Source organism: Bos mutus, chromosome 3, assembly GCF_027580195.1.
Source record: "Bos mutus isolate GX-2022 chromosome 3, NWIPB_WYAK_1.1, whole genome shotgun sequence".
Lineage (NCBI taxonomy): Eukaryota > Metazoa > Chordata > Mammalia > Artiodactyla > Bovidae > Bos > Bos mutus.
Window position 1 is genome coordinate 92,169,626 of NC_091619.1, and position 16,489 is coordinate 92,186,114.

Genomic DNA, 16,489 nt, shown 5'->3' on the forward strand with positions numbered 1-16,489 from the left:
GAACCTATTGTCTAATTTAGAAAACCCTACTCAGTGCTCTGTGGTGACCTAAATGGGAAGGAAATCCAAAAATGAAGGGGTGTATGTATATATACTGGTGATTCACTTTGCTGTACAGTAGAAACTAACACAACATTGTAAAGCAACTATACTTCAATAAAAAAAATTTTTTTAAAGGATGCCCAGTTAAATTTGAATTTCAGATAAAAAGTAGTTTTATTCATTTATTTTAAAATTTATTTTTAATTGAAGGATAATTGCTTTACAATATCGGTTTGATTTCTGCCACACATCAACATGAATTTGCCGTAGGTGTACATATGTCCTCTCCCTCTTGACCGTCCTTCCACCTCCCACCCTTTTCTACTCCTCTAGGTTGTTACAGAGCCCCAGGTTGAGTTACCTGAGTCATAACAGCGAATTTCCAACAATAAGTAATTTTAAATATGCTCCAAGTAATATTTGAGACAAGCTTGTTTTTAAAACAATATGTATTAATTATCTGAAATTCAAATTTAATTAGGCATCCTGTGTGTTTGTGTATATATATATTATATATTTGTGTGTGTATATATATGTATATACATGCGATATATGTGTGTGTGTATATATATATGCCACATCTTGCACCCTGACCAGGATCAAACCCGTACCCTCTGCAGTGGAAGTTCAGAGTCTTAACTACTGGACTGCCAAAGAAGCCCTAGGCATCCTATATTTTATCTGGCATCCTTAACTAGGAGAAAAATTCCTATTCGTTTTTCAAGTTTTAAATCAAATGACTACTTCTAAAAGTCTTCAGCAATTTTTGTGGGCAGTGTGTTTTTTTCTTCTGTACTTTTACAACCCAGCCTACCTCTATCCATTGGTGTGTATTATTCAGCTTGTAGGTGCCTGACTTTTCCCATTCAGACCCTTGATCTCCTGTGGGGAAACTGTTTTATGTTCATCTCTGTATTCCCAATCATGAAGATACTGAATGATTGAAATTGTTATTGAATAAACAGTTACTGAATGTCACTGGCCATAAAGAATGAAGGGGAACTAGTATTTGTGAATTGTCTTCTGTATACTAAATATAATGTTGATTGTTTTGCAGTCAGTTCAGTTCAGTTGCTCAGTTGTGTCTGACTCTTTGTGACCCCATGGACACATGGGGCTTCCCTGTCCATCACCAACTCCTGGAGCCTATTCAAACTCATGTCCATCCCGTCGGTGATGCCATCCAACCATCTCATCCTCTGTCATCCCCTTTTCTTCCCACCTTCACTCTTTCCCAGCATCAGGGTCTTTTCCAATGAGTTGGTTCTTCACATTAAGTGGCCAAAGTACTGGAGTTTCAGCTTCAGCAACAGTCCTTCCAATGAATATTCAGGACTGATTTCCTTTAAGATTGACGGGTTGGATCTCCGTGCAGTCTAACGGACTCTCAAGAGTCTTCTACAACACACAGTCCAAAAACATCAATTCTTCTGTGCTCAGCTTTCTTAATGGTCCAGCTTTTACAGCCATATACGACTTCTGGGGAAAACCATAGCTTTGACTAGACAGACCTTTGTTGGCAAAGTAATGTGTCTGCTTTTTAATATGCTGTCTAGTTTGGTCATAGCTTTTCCTCCAAGAAGTAAGTGTCTTTTAATTTCATGGCTTTTAAAATCATTTCCAGTGATTTTGGAGCCCCCCAAAATAACGTCTGTCACTGTTTCCATTGTTTCCCCATCTATTTGCCATGAAGTGATGGGACCAGAGGCCATGATCTTAGTTTTCTGAATATTGAGTTTTAAGCCAACTTTTTCACTCTCTTCTTTCACTTTCATCAAGAGGCTCTTAAGTTATTTTCTTTCTGCCATAAGGGTGGTGTCATCTGCATATCTGAGGTTATTATATGTCTCCTGGCAATCTTGATTCCAGCCTGTTCTTCATCCAGCCCAGCATTCCACATGATGTACTCCGCATATAAGTTAAATAAGCAGGGTGACGATATACAGCCTTAACATACTCCTTTCCAGATATGAAACCAGTCTGTTGTTCCATGTCCAGTTCTAACTGTTGCTTCTTGACCTACATAAAGATTTTTTAGGAGACAGGTAAGGTGCTCTGGTATTCCCATCTCCTTCAGAATTTTCTGCAGTTTATTGTGATCCACACTGTCAAAGGCTTTGGTGTAGTCAATAAAGCAAAAGTAGATGTTTTTCTGGAACTCTCTTGCTTTTTTGATGATCCAGCGGATGTTGACAATTTGATCTCTGGTTCTGCCTTTTCTAAATCCAGGTTGAACATCTGGAAGTTCACGATTCATGTACTGTTGAAGCCTGGCTTGGAGAATTTTGAGCATTACTTTGCTAGCATGTGAGATGAGTACAATTGTGCAGTAGTTTGCATTCTTTGGCATTGTCTTTCTTTGGGATTGGAATGAAAACTGACCTTTTCCAGTCCTGTGGCCACTGCTGCGTTTTCCAGATTTGCTGGCATATTGAGTGCAGCACTTTCACAGCATCATCTTTTAGGATTTGAAATAACTCAACTGGAATTCCATCACCTCCACTAGCCATAAACATACTGATGCTTTCTAAGGCTTACTTGACTTTGCATTCCAGGATGTCTGGCTCTAGGTTAGTGATCACCCCATCGTGGTTATCTGGGTCTTGAAGATCTTTTTTGTATAGTTCTGTGTATTCTTGCCACCTCTTAATATCTTCTGCTTCTTTAGGTCCATACCATATCTGCCCTTTATTGTGCTCATCTTTGCATGAAATGGTCCCTTGGTATCTCTAATTTTCTTGAAGAGATCTCTAGTCTTTCTCATTCTATTGTTTTCCTCTATTTCTTTGCATTGATAGCTGAGCAATATTCAATGCTATTTAAGGCCCCCACTGTAAATTGATGGACACAGTCATTGGCCATCAGGAGATCACATTCTCCGAGACCTAGAACATTTGACATAGATAACTCATGCCATTCTAAGCTCCAGCTCCTTTTGCAGAGAGCAGGACCTAGTTCTAGTTGGCCTAGAGCTCCTGTTTCCATAGCAACAAGAGGTCCTGTAAGAGTTAAGAGATACAGGAAGTGCGGCTTTCATTTCCGGCTTGCGTCAGAGCCGCCGGCAACCCGGAAGTTGACGCGGCGCGTTTGCATATGGCCGCGTCCTGGGAAGATGCCGCTCGTGGTGTTTTGCGGGCTGCCGTACAGCGGCAAGAGCCGGCGTGTGGAGGAACTCCGCGCGGCCCTAGCAGCTGAGGGCCGCGCGGTGCAGGTGGTGGACGATGCGGCGGTGCTGGGCGCGGAGGACGCAACAGTGTATGGCGATTCAGCCCGTGAGAAGGCCTTGCGTGGGGCCCTGCGAGCGGCTGTGGAGCGGCTCCTGAGTCGCCAGGACGTGGTCATCCTCGACTCGCTGAACTACATCAAGGGCTTCCGTTACGAGCTGTACTGCCTGGCGCGGGCGGCGCGCACTCCAATCTGCCTCGTCTACTGCGTGCGACCAGGCAGTCTGAGCGGGGGACTGCGGGGGGCAGGCGCCGTGGATAATCCGAACCGGAATGTCAGTGTGAGTTGGAGACCGCGAGCTGAGGAGGGAGGGAGACCTCTGGCGGTGGGCACCCATGTTCTCGGGGAACCACAGGCAGTGGCCTCTCTAGTAAATAGGCGAGCCCAGGCAGAAGTACCTACGGAATCCGAGAAGGAAATCAGGGCGGCAGATTTGCCAGCTCTCGTGGCTTCGGAATCCGAGAAATCTGCAGAGCATGTGTCTGGTGCTTTTTACCCTCCCGAACTTTTGGAGGCCCTAGCGCTGCGCTTCGAAGCTCCCGACTCTCGGAACCGCTGGGACCGACCCCTGTTCACTTTGGTGGGCTTAGAGGAACCGTTGCCCCTGGCAGAGATCAGAGCTGCCCTGTTTGAGAACCGGGCTCCTCCACCCCATCAGTCTACACAGTCCCAGCCGCTTGCCTCCGGCAGCTTTCTGCACCAGTTGGACCAGGTCACCAGCCAGGTCCTGGCAGGACTGATGGAAGCGCAGAAGAGTGCAGTTCCCGGAGACTTGCTTAAGCTTCCTGGCACCACAGAACACCTGCGGTTTACCAGGCCTTTGACCATGGCAGAACTGAGTCGCCTCCGTCGTCAGTTTATTTCCTACACAAAAATGCATACCAACAATGAGAACCTGCCTCAACTGGCCAACATGTTTCTGCAGTATCTGAGCCAGAGCCTGCACTAACCGGAGCAAGTGAGTGGGAAAACCATGGTTTCTTGTCTAACCACTACAACATTTGTTTGGGAAGAACAGAGTTCTGCAGAATATGTTGAAATGTGGTACTAGAGCTATTGTGACTGATTCACTCATACCCTCCTGGATCCCTCTGTGCCAGGCCTTGAGTTTACAGCAAATTTGATACTAGAGAATGGAGAACTGTCTGAGGATCTATGCAGATTTCTCTAGAGGACAGAGCTTAAGTGGACAGAGCTTGCATAGATTGGGTTCTGTTTGGGCTGTCACACACCATTGATTTCTCGCATCTGAAGTGTGAGAGAGCAGACAGGATGGATGAATTGTTTATAATAATTGTGAACTGAACATAGCACAGTTCTGCATCTGTGCTGGCCCTTTCTTCATACCACACAGTTTTTTAAGTACTGTGCCTATGTTTGGCTAGTCTCTGGCCTGGGGCCTGGGGTCACAGATGGATCCACTGGTTTCTATCCTTGGGAAGCTTTGGTTCTAGTGGAATTGAAAGATAAAACCACTAGATTATTTCATTTAATAAAATCTTTTATAAAAAGACAGTGTGCTGGCATCTCTTTCTCTTAATGTAGCTTTATATTCTTCATATAGTTTACCTAATGTAACATTTTAGATACGTATGTATCCCTGTTACGCCTTCTATCAAAAGTACTTGCTAGTGCTCAGTGAGTCTTGATGTCTTGGTCTTAACATGGAGTCACGATCATGACAACTTCCCTAACTGGGTGCTTCATTCTGCTCTTCAAGGCAAAAGCCCTTTAAGCTTGTCTTTCATTTATCTCATTAAACAAATAATAGATATGTGCTTATATTTTTGAAAGATGGTTTAGATAGTCTTTGCCCTTGAGAGATTAGTAGTAAACAGATGATTAGTTCAGTTGCTCAGTTGTGTCTGACTCTTTGCAACCCCATGGACAGCGGCACACCAGGCTTCCCTGTCCCTCACCAACTCCAAGAGCTTGCTCAAACTCATGTCCATCAAGTCGGTGATGCCATCCAACCATCTCATCCTCTGTCATCCCCTTCTCCTCCTGCCTTCAATCTTGCCCAGCATCAGGGTTTTTTCCCAGTGAGTCAGTTCTTTGTATCAGGTGGCCAAAGTATTGGAGTTTCAGCTTCAGCATTAGTCCTTCCAATGAATATTCAGGACTGATTCCTTTAGAATTGAATGGTTTGATCTCCTTGCAGTCCAAGGGACTCTGTGGTATTGGAGAAGACTTGTGTGGTCTTCTCCAACACCACAGTTCAAAAGCATCAATTCTTCAGCGCTCAGCTTTCTTTATAGTCCAACTCTCACATCCATACATGACTACTGGAAAAACCATGGCTTTGACTAGATGGACTTTTGTCGGCAAAGTAATGTCTCTGCTTTTTAATGTGCTGTCTAGTTTGGTTATAGCTTTTCTTCCAAGGAGCAAGAGTCTTTTAATTTCATGGCTGCAGTCACCATCTGTAGTGATTTTGGAGCCCCCCAAAATAAAATCATTCACTGTTTCCATTGTTTGCCTATCTGTTTGCCATGAAGTGATGGGACCAGATGCCATGATCTTTGTTTTTTGAATGTTGAGTTTTAAGCCAACTTTTTCACTCTCTTTTACTTCCATCAAGAGGCTCTTTAGTTCTTCTTCACTTTCTGCCGTAAGGGTGGTGTCATCTGCATATGTGAGGTTATTGATATTTCTTCCGGCAGTCTTGATTCCAGTTTGTGCTTCATCCAGCCCAGCATTCTGCATGATGTACTCTGAATATAAGTTAAATAAGCAGGGTGACAATATACAGACTTGATATACTCCTTTCACAATTTGGAACCAGTCTGCTGTAGAGTAGTGCCTGGTACATAGTAAATACTATATGCGTTTTGGCTACCAATAATACTGTACTAGTTGTAGAATATATAGAGACAGCTAAGAGGCCCTTCCTTAGGAAGCTGTAAGGCCAGTGAGGGGAGATGAGTAAATAATAGATACAGTGTTCTGTGTGACAAATGCTCTGATAGTATTCTACACCTGTGATGATGTGGTGACATGGGGGTGGATGATGGAAAAAGCCAGTGGCTGCCCACATAGGACCCCTCAAGGTGTTTGAGCCATGAGAATATTAGAGCTTCAGTTGGCCAAGACTGACTCAGGTGGAATATGGTGCTTATTATTTTATAAAAGAAAAAGCTTTTTCCTCCCTGATGATAAGAACAATTATACTTAATTGGGAATTCCTTGGCAGTCCAGTGGTTAAGACTTGATGCCTTCACTGTTGGGGCCCAGGTTCAGTCCCTGGTCAGGGAACTAAGATCCCACAGGTCTGCCCCCTCCAAAAAAAATTACACTTAATTGTAGAAAAATTGAAAAATACAGAACAAGTAAAATCCACAGTCCCATTATCTAGAGATAACTTCTATTATGTTTTGAAACATTTCCTTTTAGACTATTTTCTACATGTTTGTATAATTGAAACTATAGGTAATATTTTGGGGGGCTCCACAAACACTGTGAACAGTGACTGCAGCGATGAAATTAAATGATGCTTGCTCCTTGGAAGGAAAGCTGTGACAAACCTAGACAGCTTATTAAAAAGCAGAGACATCACTTTGCTGACAAGGGTCCACAGTCAAAACTATAATTTTTCCAGTAGTCATGTATGGATGTGAGAGTTGGACTGTAAAGAAGGCTGATGCTTTCGAATTGTGGTGTTGGAGAAGACTCTTGAGAGTCCCTTGGACAGCAAGATCGTCAAACCCGTCAATCCTAAAGGAAATCAGTCCTAAATACTCATTGTTAGGATTGATGCTGAAACTGGAGCCCCAATATTTTGGCTACTTGATGCGAAGAGTCAGCTCACTAGAAAAGACCGTGATGCTGGAAAAGACTGAGGACAGGAGGAGAAGGGGGCGACAGGATGAGGTGGTTGGATAGCATCATCGACACAATGAACGTGATTTTGAGAAAACTCCAGGAGATGAAGGACAGGGAAGCCTGGTGTGCTGCAGTTCATGGTGTTGCAAAGATTTGGACATGACTTAGCAACCAAACAACAACACAGATAATAATTTTATGTTCTAGTTTTTACTTTAACAATGTACCAATGAAAAGTTTTGTTACCATTTCAGTGGTTATATAACCATAACATTTGAAAATGTAATTTTTTTTTTTTAATCTCTTCTCCATAGCTTTAAAGCCCAAATTTGCACAATTTACTGGAACATCAGAACTTAGCAATAATTTTGTTATAATAGTCCACTATTATTGACTATATTGTCTTAAATTTCTTTTTATTGAAATTACGTTATATGAACATCCTTGTACGTTAATCTTTGTCTTCAATGGTTGGTCATTTTATTAGAGTGCATTTCAAAAAGTGGAATTACTAGTTTATAATTTGTTTGTTTTGTTTTTAAGTGGATTGCCCCTGATGGTGATTATCCATAAGTCCTGGTGTGGAGCTTGCAAAGGTAGGTGGAAATGATCAGACCTCAGATGTGTTCTCTAAATGTTAACATTTCTGACTTTGGCTCAGCACTGTTTATTGCTTGTAGGAGTACCAAAGAAATACATGGAACAGATTCTCTGCCCTCAAGAAATTTACAGTAGTATTTGCAAGGGATTGAAGGATGTGGCAATTAAGATATGGTTATATAGAGTATGGGATTAAGTGCTACAGTAGTTGTATGAACAGTTGTATATACAAAAAGAGAGATGAGGAGTGGTTAGCAAAGTCTTCCTGGAGGAGGTGGGAACTGAATTAGTAAGGTTCTCTTACTACGCAGCATGTGTTCTCTCTGTTACATCACCCTGCAGCTTCCCAGGCAGATTTCTTCTTTTGTTTGGTATGCTACACTTAATAAAATCTTTTTGGAAAAAGTATAAAATTAGTATATACCATTAGTTTAGTAATACATGTGCATTAATGGTAGAGTATTGTTCCTCTCTTGTCTTTATTATATCTGTTCTTAAGTAGATGTTATTGAAATATGTAAAAAAGCAAATAGTGGTAATTTTTTCATCAGTGTTCATTATCTGTATTTTATAAATGAGATGAAAGTTTCAGAGAAATGAAGTCAATCACTTAAGGATACACAGCTATGCAAGTCAATGGCAGAAGCAGGACCAGAATTCAGGTGTCCTGATTTCTGGGTCTTAAGATTAGAAAAACTGTCAGTTACATGAATCATCTCAGCAAATTAAGGTTTGGATATGTCAATGATTTTTTTTCTGTTGCTTCCCACCCCCAGCTTTAAAGCCCAAATTTGCAGAATCTACAGAAATTTCAGAACTTTCCCATAATTTTGTTATGGTAAATCTTGAGGTAAGAATTCCAGAGCTTCTTTCTGCTGTGATTTTAAGTCTTCACTGTTACAGAATTAACATCATTGATGGTATAAAATCTTACTCAGCAGAGTTGTCTACCTGTATGTATGTGTTTTTCTTCTGAACTCTAATACTAAGGCTTGTATCAGATATTGTAGAACCATCCAGCCCCCATTTGTGGGAGGAAGTAGGAGAAGAAAGATTGGTTAAAATGACTAACTTTTAAGATTCTTTCATTTTTAGTTTGTGATTATGTCATGGTTTTACATCCTTGTATAATTAAAGATGTAGTCATACATGCAGGCCACAATTCCCTGAAAAATAGGATTGAGTTGAAATCCTACTCTGTGCTGGGCTTATATGTACAGCCTCCTTTTTCTTGGTTAGATATCTTTTATGTTCTTCACCTTGGCCAGAGGTCTTAGAATCCCAAGTCAGAATATCAGACCTTGGAGTTAGAAGGGATTTTTAGACCACTGATACCATTCCCATTTTACACATTGAGCATCTTAGACCTGAAGGAGTAAGGTGATTTAGTCAAGATCACAGAGCCGAGTAAGTGATAAGAATAGGTACTGTGATTTACTTGTGCTGCCTCTTAGGCTATACTCTTCAAATGTGGGATTCTTGGATGTTCTCTGATGATCCTCCTAGCCCTATGTTTCTGTAAAATGATGTTTATTTGAACATAGGACTGGAAATCTGAACACATTAACAGTTATGTTGAGGTAGCTAAGGGAGTGCTTATAAAGCTGGTGGATAGGGGCTTCCCTGGTGGCTAAGTGGTAAAGAATCCACCTGCCAATGCAGGAGACACAGGTCGATCCCTGATCCAGGAAGATCCTATATGCTGCAGAGCAACTAAGCCCATGCAACACAACTACTGAGCCTGTACTCTAGAGCGCAGGAATCAAAACTTCTGAGCCCATGTGCCACAACTAGTGAAACCCAGACGCTCTTGAGCCTGTGCTCTGCAACAAGAGAAGCCACCACAATGAGACGCCTGTGCACCACAGCTAGAGAATAGCCCCTGCTCACCACAATTTCAGAAAAACCCACGCAGCAGTGAAGATCCAGCACAGCTGAAAATAAATAAATAACTTAAAAAATAAAGCTAGTAGATAGCCTGAATGCTAACACATATAACTTCTGAAGTGGGAATCACACCATAAATGACAAAGTTAAAAATAAATAAATAATTTTTAAAAATAAAAAATAAAGCTAGTAGATAGCCTGAATGCTAACACATATAACTTCTGAAATGGGAATCACACCATAAATGACAAAGTTACTATTGATTCCTGTCTATCTGAACTCCTCACCATTTTCTATGGTAACTTAGAATCACCACTCAAAGAAAACACAAATGTGTTCAATGAGCATTCCCCAGCTTGAGAGATTTCTTAAAAAGAAAGCTAGCTATGTGGTCATGTCTCCTGGGAGGACTGTAACTTCACAATTGTACTAAAATGTCAATCTTATCAATTCATGCATTCAAGAAAAACTGTGTAAGTCAGTAATGTAGGTATTGCGAATAAGCAATGAACAAAACAGACAAATTTCTTTGCTGGCATTAAATTACATATGAGGACTTGAATGTGGGGAGGCAGACAAATAAATATGTCAGATGATGGTAAATGCTGGGGCTAAAATGAAGAATGGAGGGGACAGTTTGCAGTTTTAATTAGGTGGTTAGGAAAGAAGGTGGCATTTGAGCAAAGATTTGAAGCAGAAAATGGAGTGAGCCACCTGGATGAAGGGGGCGGTGTATGTCCAGGCAGAGGGTAAGAACAAGTCCAAAAGCCTGAGTGGGGAGCGTGCCTGGCTTGTTTAATGACAGCAACAGCAGGCAGCTTAGTGTGGCTGGGAGAAACTAAACAAGGGGTGGGATGTGACGTCAGAGAAGTGCCCAGGTAGAGGTCATGTAAGGGCCTCTCAGGCCACTTCAAGGACTTACCCGGAGTGGGAGGGGAAGCCACTGGAAGGCTTTGAGGAGAGAAGGAACATGATCTGACTTGAGGTTTACACTTAATAGGATGAAGAGGAGCCAAAAGATGAAGATTTCAGCCCCGATGGGGGTTATATTCCACGAATCCTGTTCCTGGGTAAGGTGAAAGGTCTTAATCTGGGGATCCTTGGTACAGAAGGAGAGAGAAGTGCATCAAGGCACTGACTCCACCTGTTGGCTACTGCTAAGTCGCTTCAGTCGTGTCCGACTCTGTGCGACCCCATAGATGGCAGCCCACGAGGCTCCCGTCCCTGGGATTCTCCAGGCAAGAACACTGGAGTGGGTTGCCATTTCCTTCTCCAATACATGAAAGTGAAAAGTGAAAGTGAAGTCGCTCAGTCGTGTCCGACTCCTAGCGACCCCATGGACTGCAGCCCACCAGGCTCCTCCGTCCATGGGATTTTCCAGGCAAGAGTACTGGAGTGGGTCGCCAGTGACTCCACCTAGTGAAATTATATTGTTATGGCTAAAAACAAAAGCCATTTTCAAAAGAGTGATGGATTCTAAATGCCAGAGCCTCAGGTCTGAAGGAAAACTTTTCCCATTAACTAGCTGCTTTTGTAACAAACAATAAAACAACCTTCCGGCGCCCCCGTCCAAACTAACTGCTTTTGTGAGCAATGGGAGAGTACTGATCATTTATTTATTCATTTGGCAATCATCTGTGCATCAACCGCAAGTTAAGCACTGTCAGCCACAAGTTAGGCACTACAGGAACCGAGAGAAGCCGTAGTTCCCACCCTTGCCCGGTAGCACGGCTGAGGCAATGGGATACTATAACCAGACAAATATCTTTTCAGAAACAATTTCCTGGGAGATATTTAATGATCACCTTGTCTTTGATCAGCATTCTGCTAGATTCTATGGGGAATACAAATAAAAATATAGGATCCCACTATCATCAAGCAGTAAAGGAACATGCCAGAAAGATGAAACAGCATATTGGCATGGTTGAGAGTGGGGGTGGGTTGTGTTCAGGGAATTCCAAGGGATTCATTTTGATTGCAATGTAAAACACAGCGGGTAGGGTGGTAAGATAATGGGCTGCAAAGATGGGCAGGTCTCATTTTCCAGAAGGCCTAGTATATCATATAATGCTTGAAGTACCTGTCTGTTGTAGTTATTGCAACCCCTGTGCCATTTTGTCTACAATAGATCCCAGTGGCAAAGTGCGTCCTGAAATCATCAATGAGAATGGAAACCCCAGCTACAAGTATTTCTACATCAGTGCTGAGCAAGGTATGGTTATGTTGAGAGAGAAGAGGGAGGTTTGCTGCTAGGTTTAACTAGAATGAACCACATGCAAGATTTGATGGGAAACTAATTCAGCATGTTAGGTAAGCGTCTTCTGCATGTAGCTTTTGGCTAGATGCTATGTAGGATATAGAAGAAAGAGAAGAGCAAGCCCCTTCTCTAGCTTCTTACAATCCAGTAGGAAGCTAACTGACCCATAGGAAACTGGAGAACTGAGGCTTCCAGAAACAGTCGCTTGCCCTTGAACTCACAGTTAATAAGTCACAGAGCCAGGATTTCAGTCTACAACTTAGTTTTTTTCCACTGCACTAAAACTATTCTTGTAAGAATTCAAAGGTAGGGGAAAGCTGTTAGATGATCAATTCTGAAAGGTATCATAGATAGTAAACTAACTTGATCTAGATATGAAGAGGACATTTCAAGCTAAGGAAGCAAGGGAAAAGCGTGTCAGGTGTAGCCTGACATGGAGAGTGCATGAGTCATGCTAGAGGGGATGATAACTGGATTGAGTCTTGCAGAATGAGACCTAACCAGCAGAGGGATGTGCAAAGCATTATTTAAGGCAGAGGGAACAGCATCAGCACAAATATGTGGGGGAAGATTGAAATCATAAGTCAGTCATGCTTTTTTGTTCTCTAATCCTGAGTGCAACCATTCTAGAGGCAGAAGTTGGAATTCATGCCACATACTGTCACTGTTTTCCTTCTGAATTCTCCCTGCCATCTGTAAAAGAGGGTTATTTCTAAGTTGCCATGCTGTCAGTTTGTTGATCATTTTATGTTTTGAGACCTCAGCACTCATTTCTCAGAATAGGGAGAAGAAAGATCTGGAGAGGTTATCCTCTCCTTCCCATGGGTAAGGAGAATGTTACCTTCCCTACCCAAAAGCAGATCCCTGGAGGCTGGTATTAGAGGGAAGTTTTCCACATGGAGAAGGGCAACTGAACTTTAGGTCCCCAACTCTTGACCCTTGAAATTCACCTTCCTTTTAGAATTTCATGCAGTTACCCCTGCCATCTTGACATGGGCATCATCCTTTAATATATTAGTCCAGATATAGACACAGAACCCTTACCTGAATTCCCCATGGCTCAGCTGACATGAAGCTGAAATATTCAAACTTGACTTTACTAAATGCTTGGGTAAAACTAAAGGGGTGTAACAAACTTTACTACCTGGTATGCTTTCTGAGATCCACAGATTGTGGCTGCCATTGTACAGGGAGCCTGTACCCAGCTTCCCTCTTTGATTCCTGAGATAGACAAGAAGACTCATCTGTCTACCCAGGGCTTGCCTTCTAGGTTTCTCTTTTGCCTGAGAACTTGACTTCTTCCATACATAATTGGTACTGGACATGACCACCTCTTTCCGTGAAGAACCATCCTCCCTCTTAAGCACACATACTTGCTCACATATTGGTGTAGCCTCCACAGAAAATGAAATAAATGCAGCATTCATCCTGAACAGGTGATGGAGATGATAGAAAGATGCTTTCTATTCCCTTAGTGTCGTGATATTTTCAGCTTATGACAGGGGTTCAATTCTAATCCTGGAGGGTAAGCCAAAGTAACTGCTAAATAACATTCTTGTAGGACCTCATAGTTTACAAAGGACATTTATTATTCATTCACTCATTTAATTTTTATAATCTGCTTGAAGTTAGTAACATCACCTTATTTATAGATGAGAAAACAAATTCAAGAGACTTTCCTGGGCTAAAATCCAGAATTAGATCTTAAATCCAGATCCTGTGCTCCTCTTACATTTCTCCTAAAACATAAAATTATGTGTTGGTTGTCAGATATGAAAGACCTGCTTCATACTTTTCTCCTCAATGTTTATTTCACAGTTGTTCAGGGGATGAAGGAAGCTCAGGAAAGGCTGACGGGTGATGCCTTCAGAGAGAAACATCTGGAAGATGAGTTGTAACATGAATGCACCCCTTCTTTCCTCAAAGTTATTGTTCTGGAAGAAAGCAGCAGGGAAGGGAATACTGAGGAATCAGAACAATTGAATGGATCGGAAAACCTTGCTCCTTCCCACATGGAAAGGGCCCCTCTCACTGTTAGAAGAGTTCTGCTGCCAGAAACTGGTCTCCATGTTTGTGATCCAGCAGAGTGTGGCAGACTTCCTGGTCCTGTCCCCTCTCACCTAAATATCTCTTTGTCATTGAAGGTAAAGAATGACACCTTTTGACATAAAACTTGAGCCATTTGGAGATTTACTCCTCACACTGCAGTATTTGAATCTTTCCATTTCCTCCTGCTTAACTCACCTTGGTGGTGAAAAGAGACCAGAAGCATCTTTTCTATAATGTTAAAAATTGTGGAAAGAACTTATCATTTAAGACAACAAATTCTAAATGTAAAGCCGTAATTCTGCCCCACCAAGGAGCTCAGCCTGTCTCTTCTTTTTCTCCTGGGAATAATCTTGGGCTTCTTCCTGAATGCCTGCAACTTCCTTCCTCTTCTCTGGCTTGGCTTCCCTGTCTGCGCGCATGTGTGTGCAGGAATGGCTGTGTGCTCTGGACTGGCCCCAGCTGGAAGCATGCTTTCTTTGCCCCCGTTAACTGTTGAAGAAACCTTCTAGCCCTAGATGGAGCCATTTTTGTCAAGTCGTCAACTGTATTTTTGTACTGGGATTAACAACAAAAAAAGAAAAAATATTAATTGTTCCATTGAACTTTAATAAAACTTTAAAAGGAAATGTGTTGTGATGGCCTTTTTCTTACTGGGGAATGGAGGGAGAGCACTTCAGGAAGAAAACTAACCTTGAGGGTCTAATCCAAGAGCTCTATCTAGGGCTGTTCCCACACCTGCATCTCCCACATGCTAATGGACATCAGAGCTTGTCTCTTCTACTTTTCAAATATCCAAATTCCCTCCATCCTCACTGTCACTGTTTTGTACAGGACAGGCCTTTTCTACTTCCTATTTACTGTTACAGCCTGTGACTTGACTACTTGCCTCCAATATTCTCTCCTGTCATCCATCCTCCTTAACTTCCCCCAGAGTAATCTTTCTAAAACACAGATGTTACCATGTCACTCCCCTGCTTAAAGCCTTCCTGCCTCCTTCAAGAAAATAGTATTAACATTAGAAAATATCGGGGCCTGCCTGCATCGGAGTCTGCATTTGCTGCTCCGTTTGCCTGGGCCACTCTTCCCTGTGCTATCTACAGGCTTTGCTCCATCATTTCTCATTAAAGCTTCACTGACTTTATTAATAGTAACAGCCTACCCTCCCCCATACTCTCTTTTTCTTTACCCTGTATATTATTTCAACAGTATAAAAAGAGGGATCTTATAAGATATCACCTCCACTGGAACACTGAGTGATGGAGGCACTGTTCATAACTATGCTGAAGTTACAAGTTCATTCTGTACCTGTTTCTTTGAGAATGTAAGCTGCAGGAAGGCAAGCACTTCATCAGTATTATTCGGAGTATATGACAAGATTCTTGAAATGTCTGACACAAAGGAGATATTTAGTAAATAAATATTAAATGAATAAATCAGAGAATTAAAAAAAAACGGCAACCCACTCCAGTATTCTTGCCTAGAAAAATCCCACAGATTTTGGCGGGCTACACGGGTCACAAAAGAGACAAGACTTAGTGACTGAGCAGGCAAGCACACAGCATTGTTGTAACAAGCCTGCCTGAAAGGTTAACTGACTTTCTGAGAGAATATAGCTTAGTTTGATTTACTGTTTTTTAAAATATGTATTTACTTGGCTGTGTCAAGTGTTAGCTGTGGGACGAGGGATCCTCACTGCACCATGTTGGATCTTTGCTTGCAGTGTTCAGGCTTTGTTGCTCTGTAGCATGTGAGCTCTTAGTTTGCCGACCGGGGATCGAACTCTCAACCCTTCACTGCAAGGTAGGTTCTTAACCACTGGATGACCAGGGAAGACCTTGATTTACAATGAATTAGGGTACAGACATTTTACCACTTTATAGAGTTATATGTTAATATACAGAAAACTAATAAGCAAATGATTTTCCCAGGGAGAAGATAGGTCCATTAACCAGTTTGTATCTGATTTAATAATCTTATTTCAACTTTGAATTGGTTTTTTCATCTTGCTGGTCCTTATTAATAAGCTAAAACTTTTGCATATGCTTAGAATCTGTTTGAAAATTTTTTTTAACATTTTGCGAATACTTGATATAAAAAATAGTTAATGCTGAATCTTGTCTCATTATAGCTGTAAGTAATGTTCTTCCCACGGATATATGATGACATTTTTAAAAAGTCATGTCACTGAGATGTAGTTTTATTAAAGTTTTAATAAAACTTTAGTGTTAATTATTATAATTTGTAATGTGTGTTATTTTGATTGACATACTAATAATAATTCTTGTAACAATAGCTGAATCTGGAAGAAAAATTTTAACTCTGGGATTTTAGCTTAAGTTCCCCTGAAAGCAGGGCCTGAGATAAGGCCTATACAGGTAATATATTTTAGGAAGAGATTCTAAGGAACAGGAATACGGGACTGGTGAAAGTGAAGCACAGGAGGGAGAACCAAAGTAGAGTACATTATTGAGCTGGTTACCTCATTGGTCCAGAGCTGCACCAAGGAGCTAATTTCCTGGAAGAACAGATACAGAGGCGACAAAGAGCCAGGCAAGCATAAAACAAGAGATAAAGGAATGCAGCTTTATGGTGGTGTCCTCAACTTCC

At 41.6% G+C, this 16,489-nt stretch overlaps 2 protein-coding genes across 2 annotated transcripts in view; both read left to right on the forward strand.

Annotated features, from left to right (window-relative positions):
* The window catches only part of TXNDC12 (thioredoxin domain containing 12), a 35,266-nt gene extending 19,184 nt beyond the window's left edge, over positions 1 to 16,082 (forward strand). Inside the window, exons 3-7 of the mRNA XM_005894732.3 lie at positions 7,633 to 7,685; positions 8,466 to 8,539; positions 10,577 to 10,646; positions 11,705 to 11,788; positions 13,652 to 16,082. Coding sequence (XP_005894794.1) covers positions 7,633 to 7,685; positions 8,466 to 8,539; positions 10,577 to 10,646; positions 11,705 to 11,788; positions 13,652 to 13,731 — 361 coding nt within the window. The 3' untranslated portion in view covers positions 13,732 to 16,082. The remainder of the gene's footprint in view (positions 1 to 7,632; positions 7,686 to 8,465; positions 8,540 to 10,576; positions 10,647 to 11,704; positions 11,789 to 13,651) is intronic.
* KTI12 (KTI12 chromatin associated homolog) lies at positions 1,715 to 4,782 on the forward strand. Its single transcript, XM_014477915.2, has one exon. It carries the CDS (start codon positions 3,155 to 3,157, stop codon positions 4,214 to 4,216), a length of 1,062 nt encoding a protein of 353 aa, XP_014333401.2. The 5' UTR covers positions 1,715 to 3,154; the 3' UTR covers positions 4,217 to 4,782.
* Positions 16,083 to 16,489: the final 407 nt, after the last annotated feature.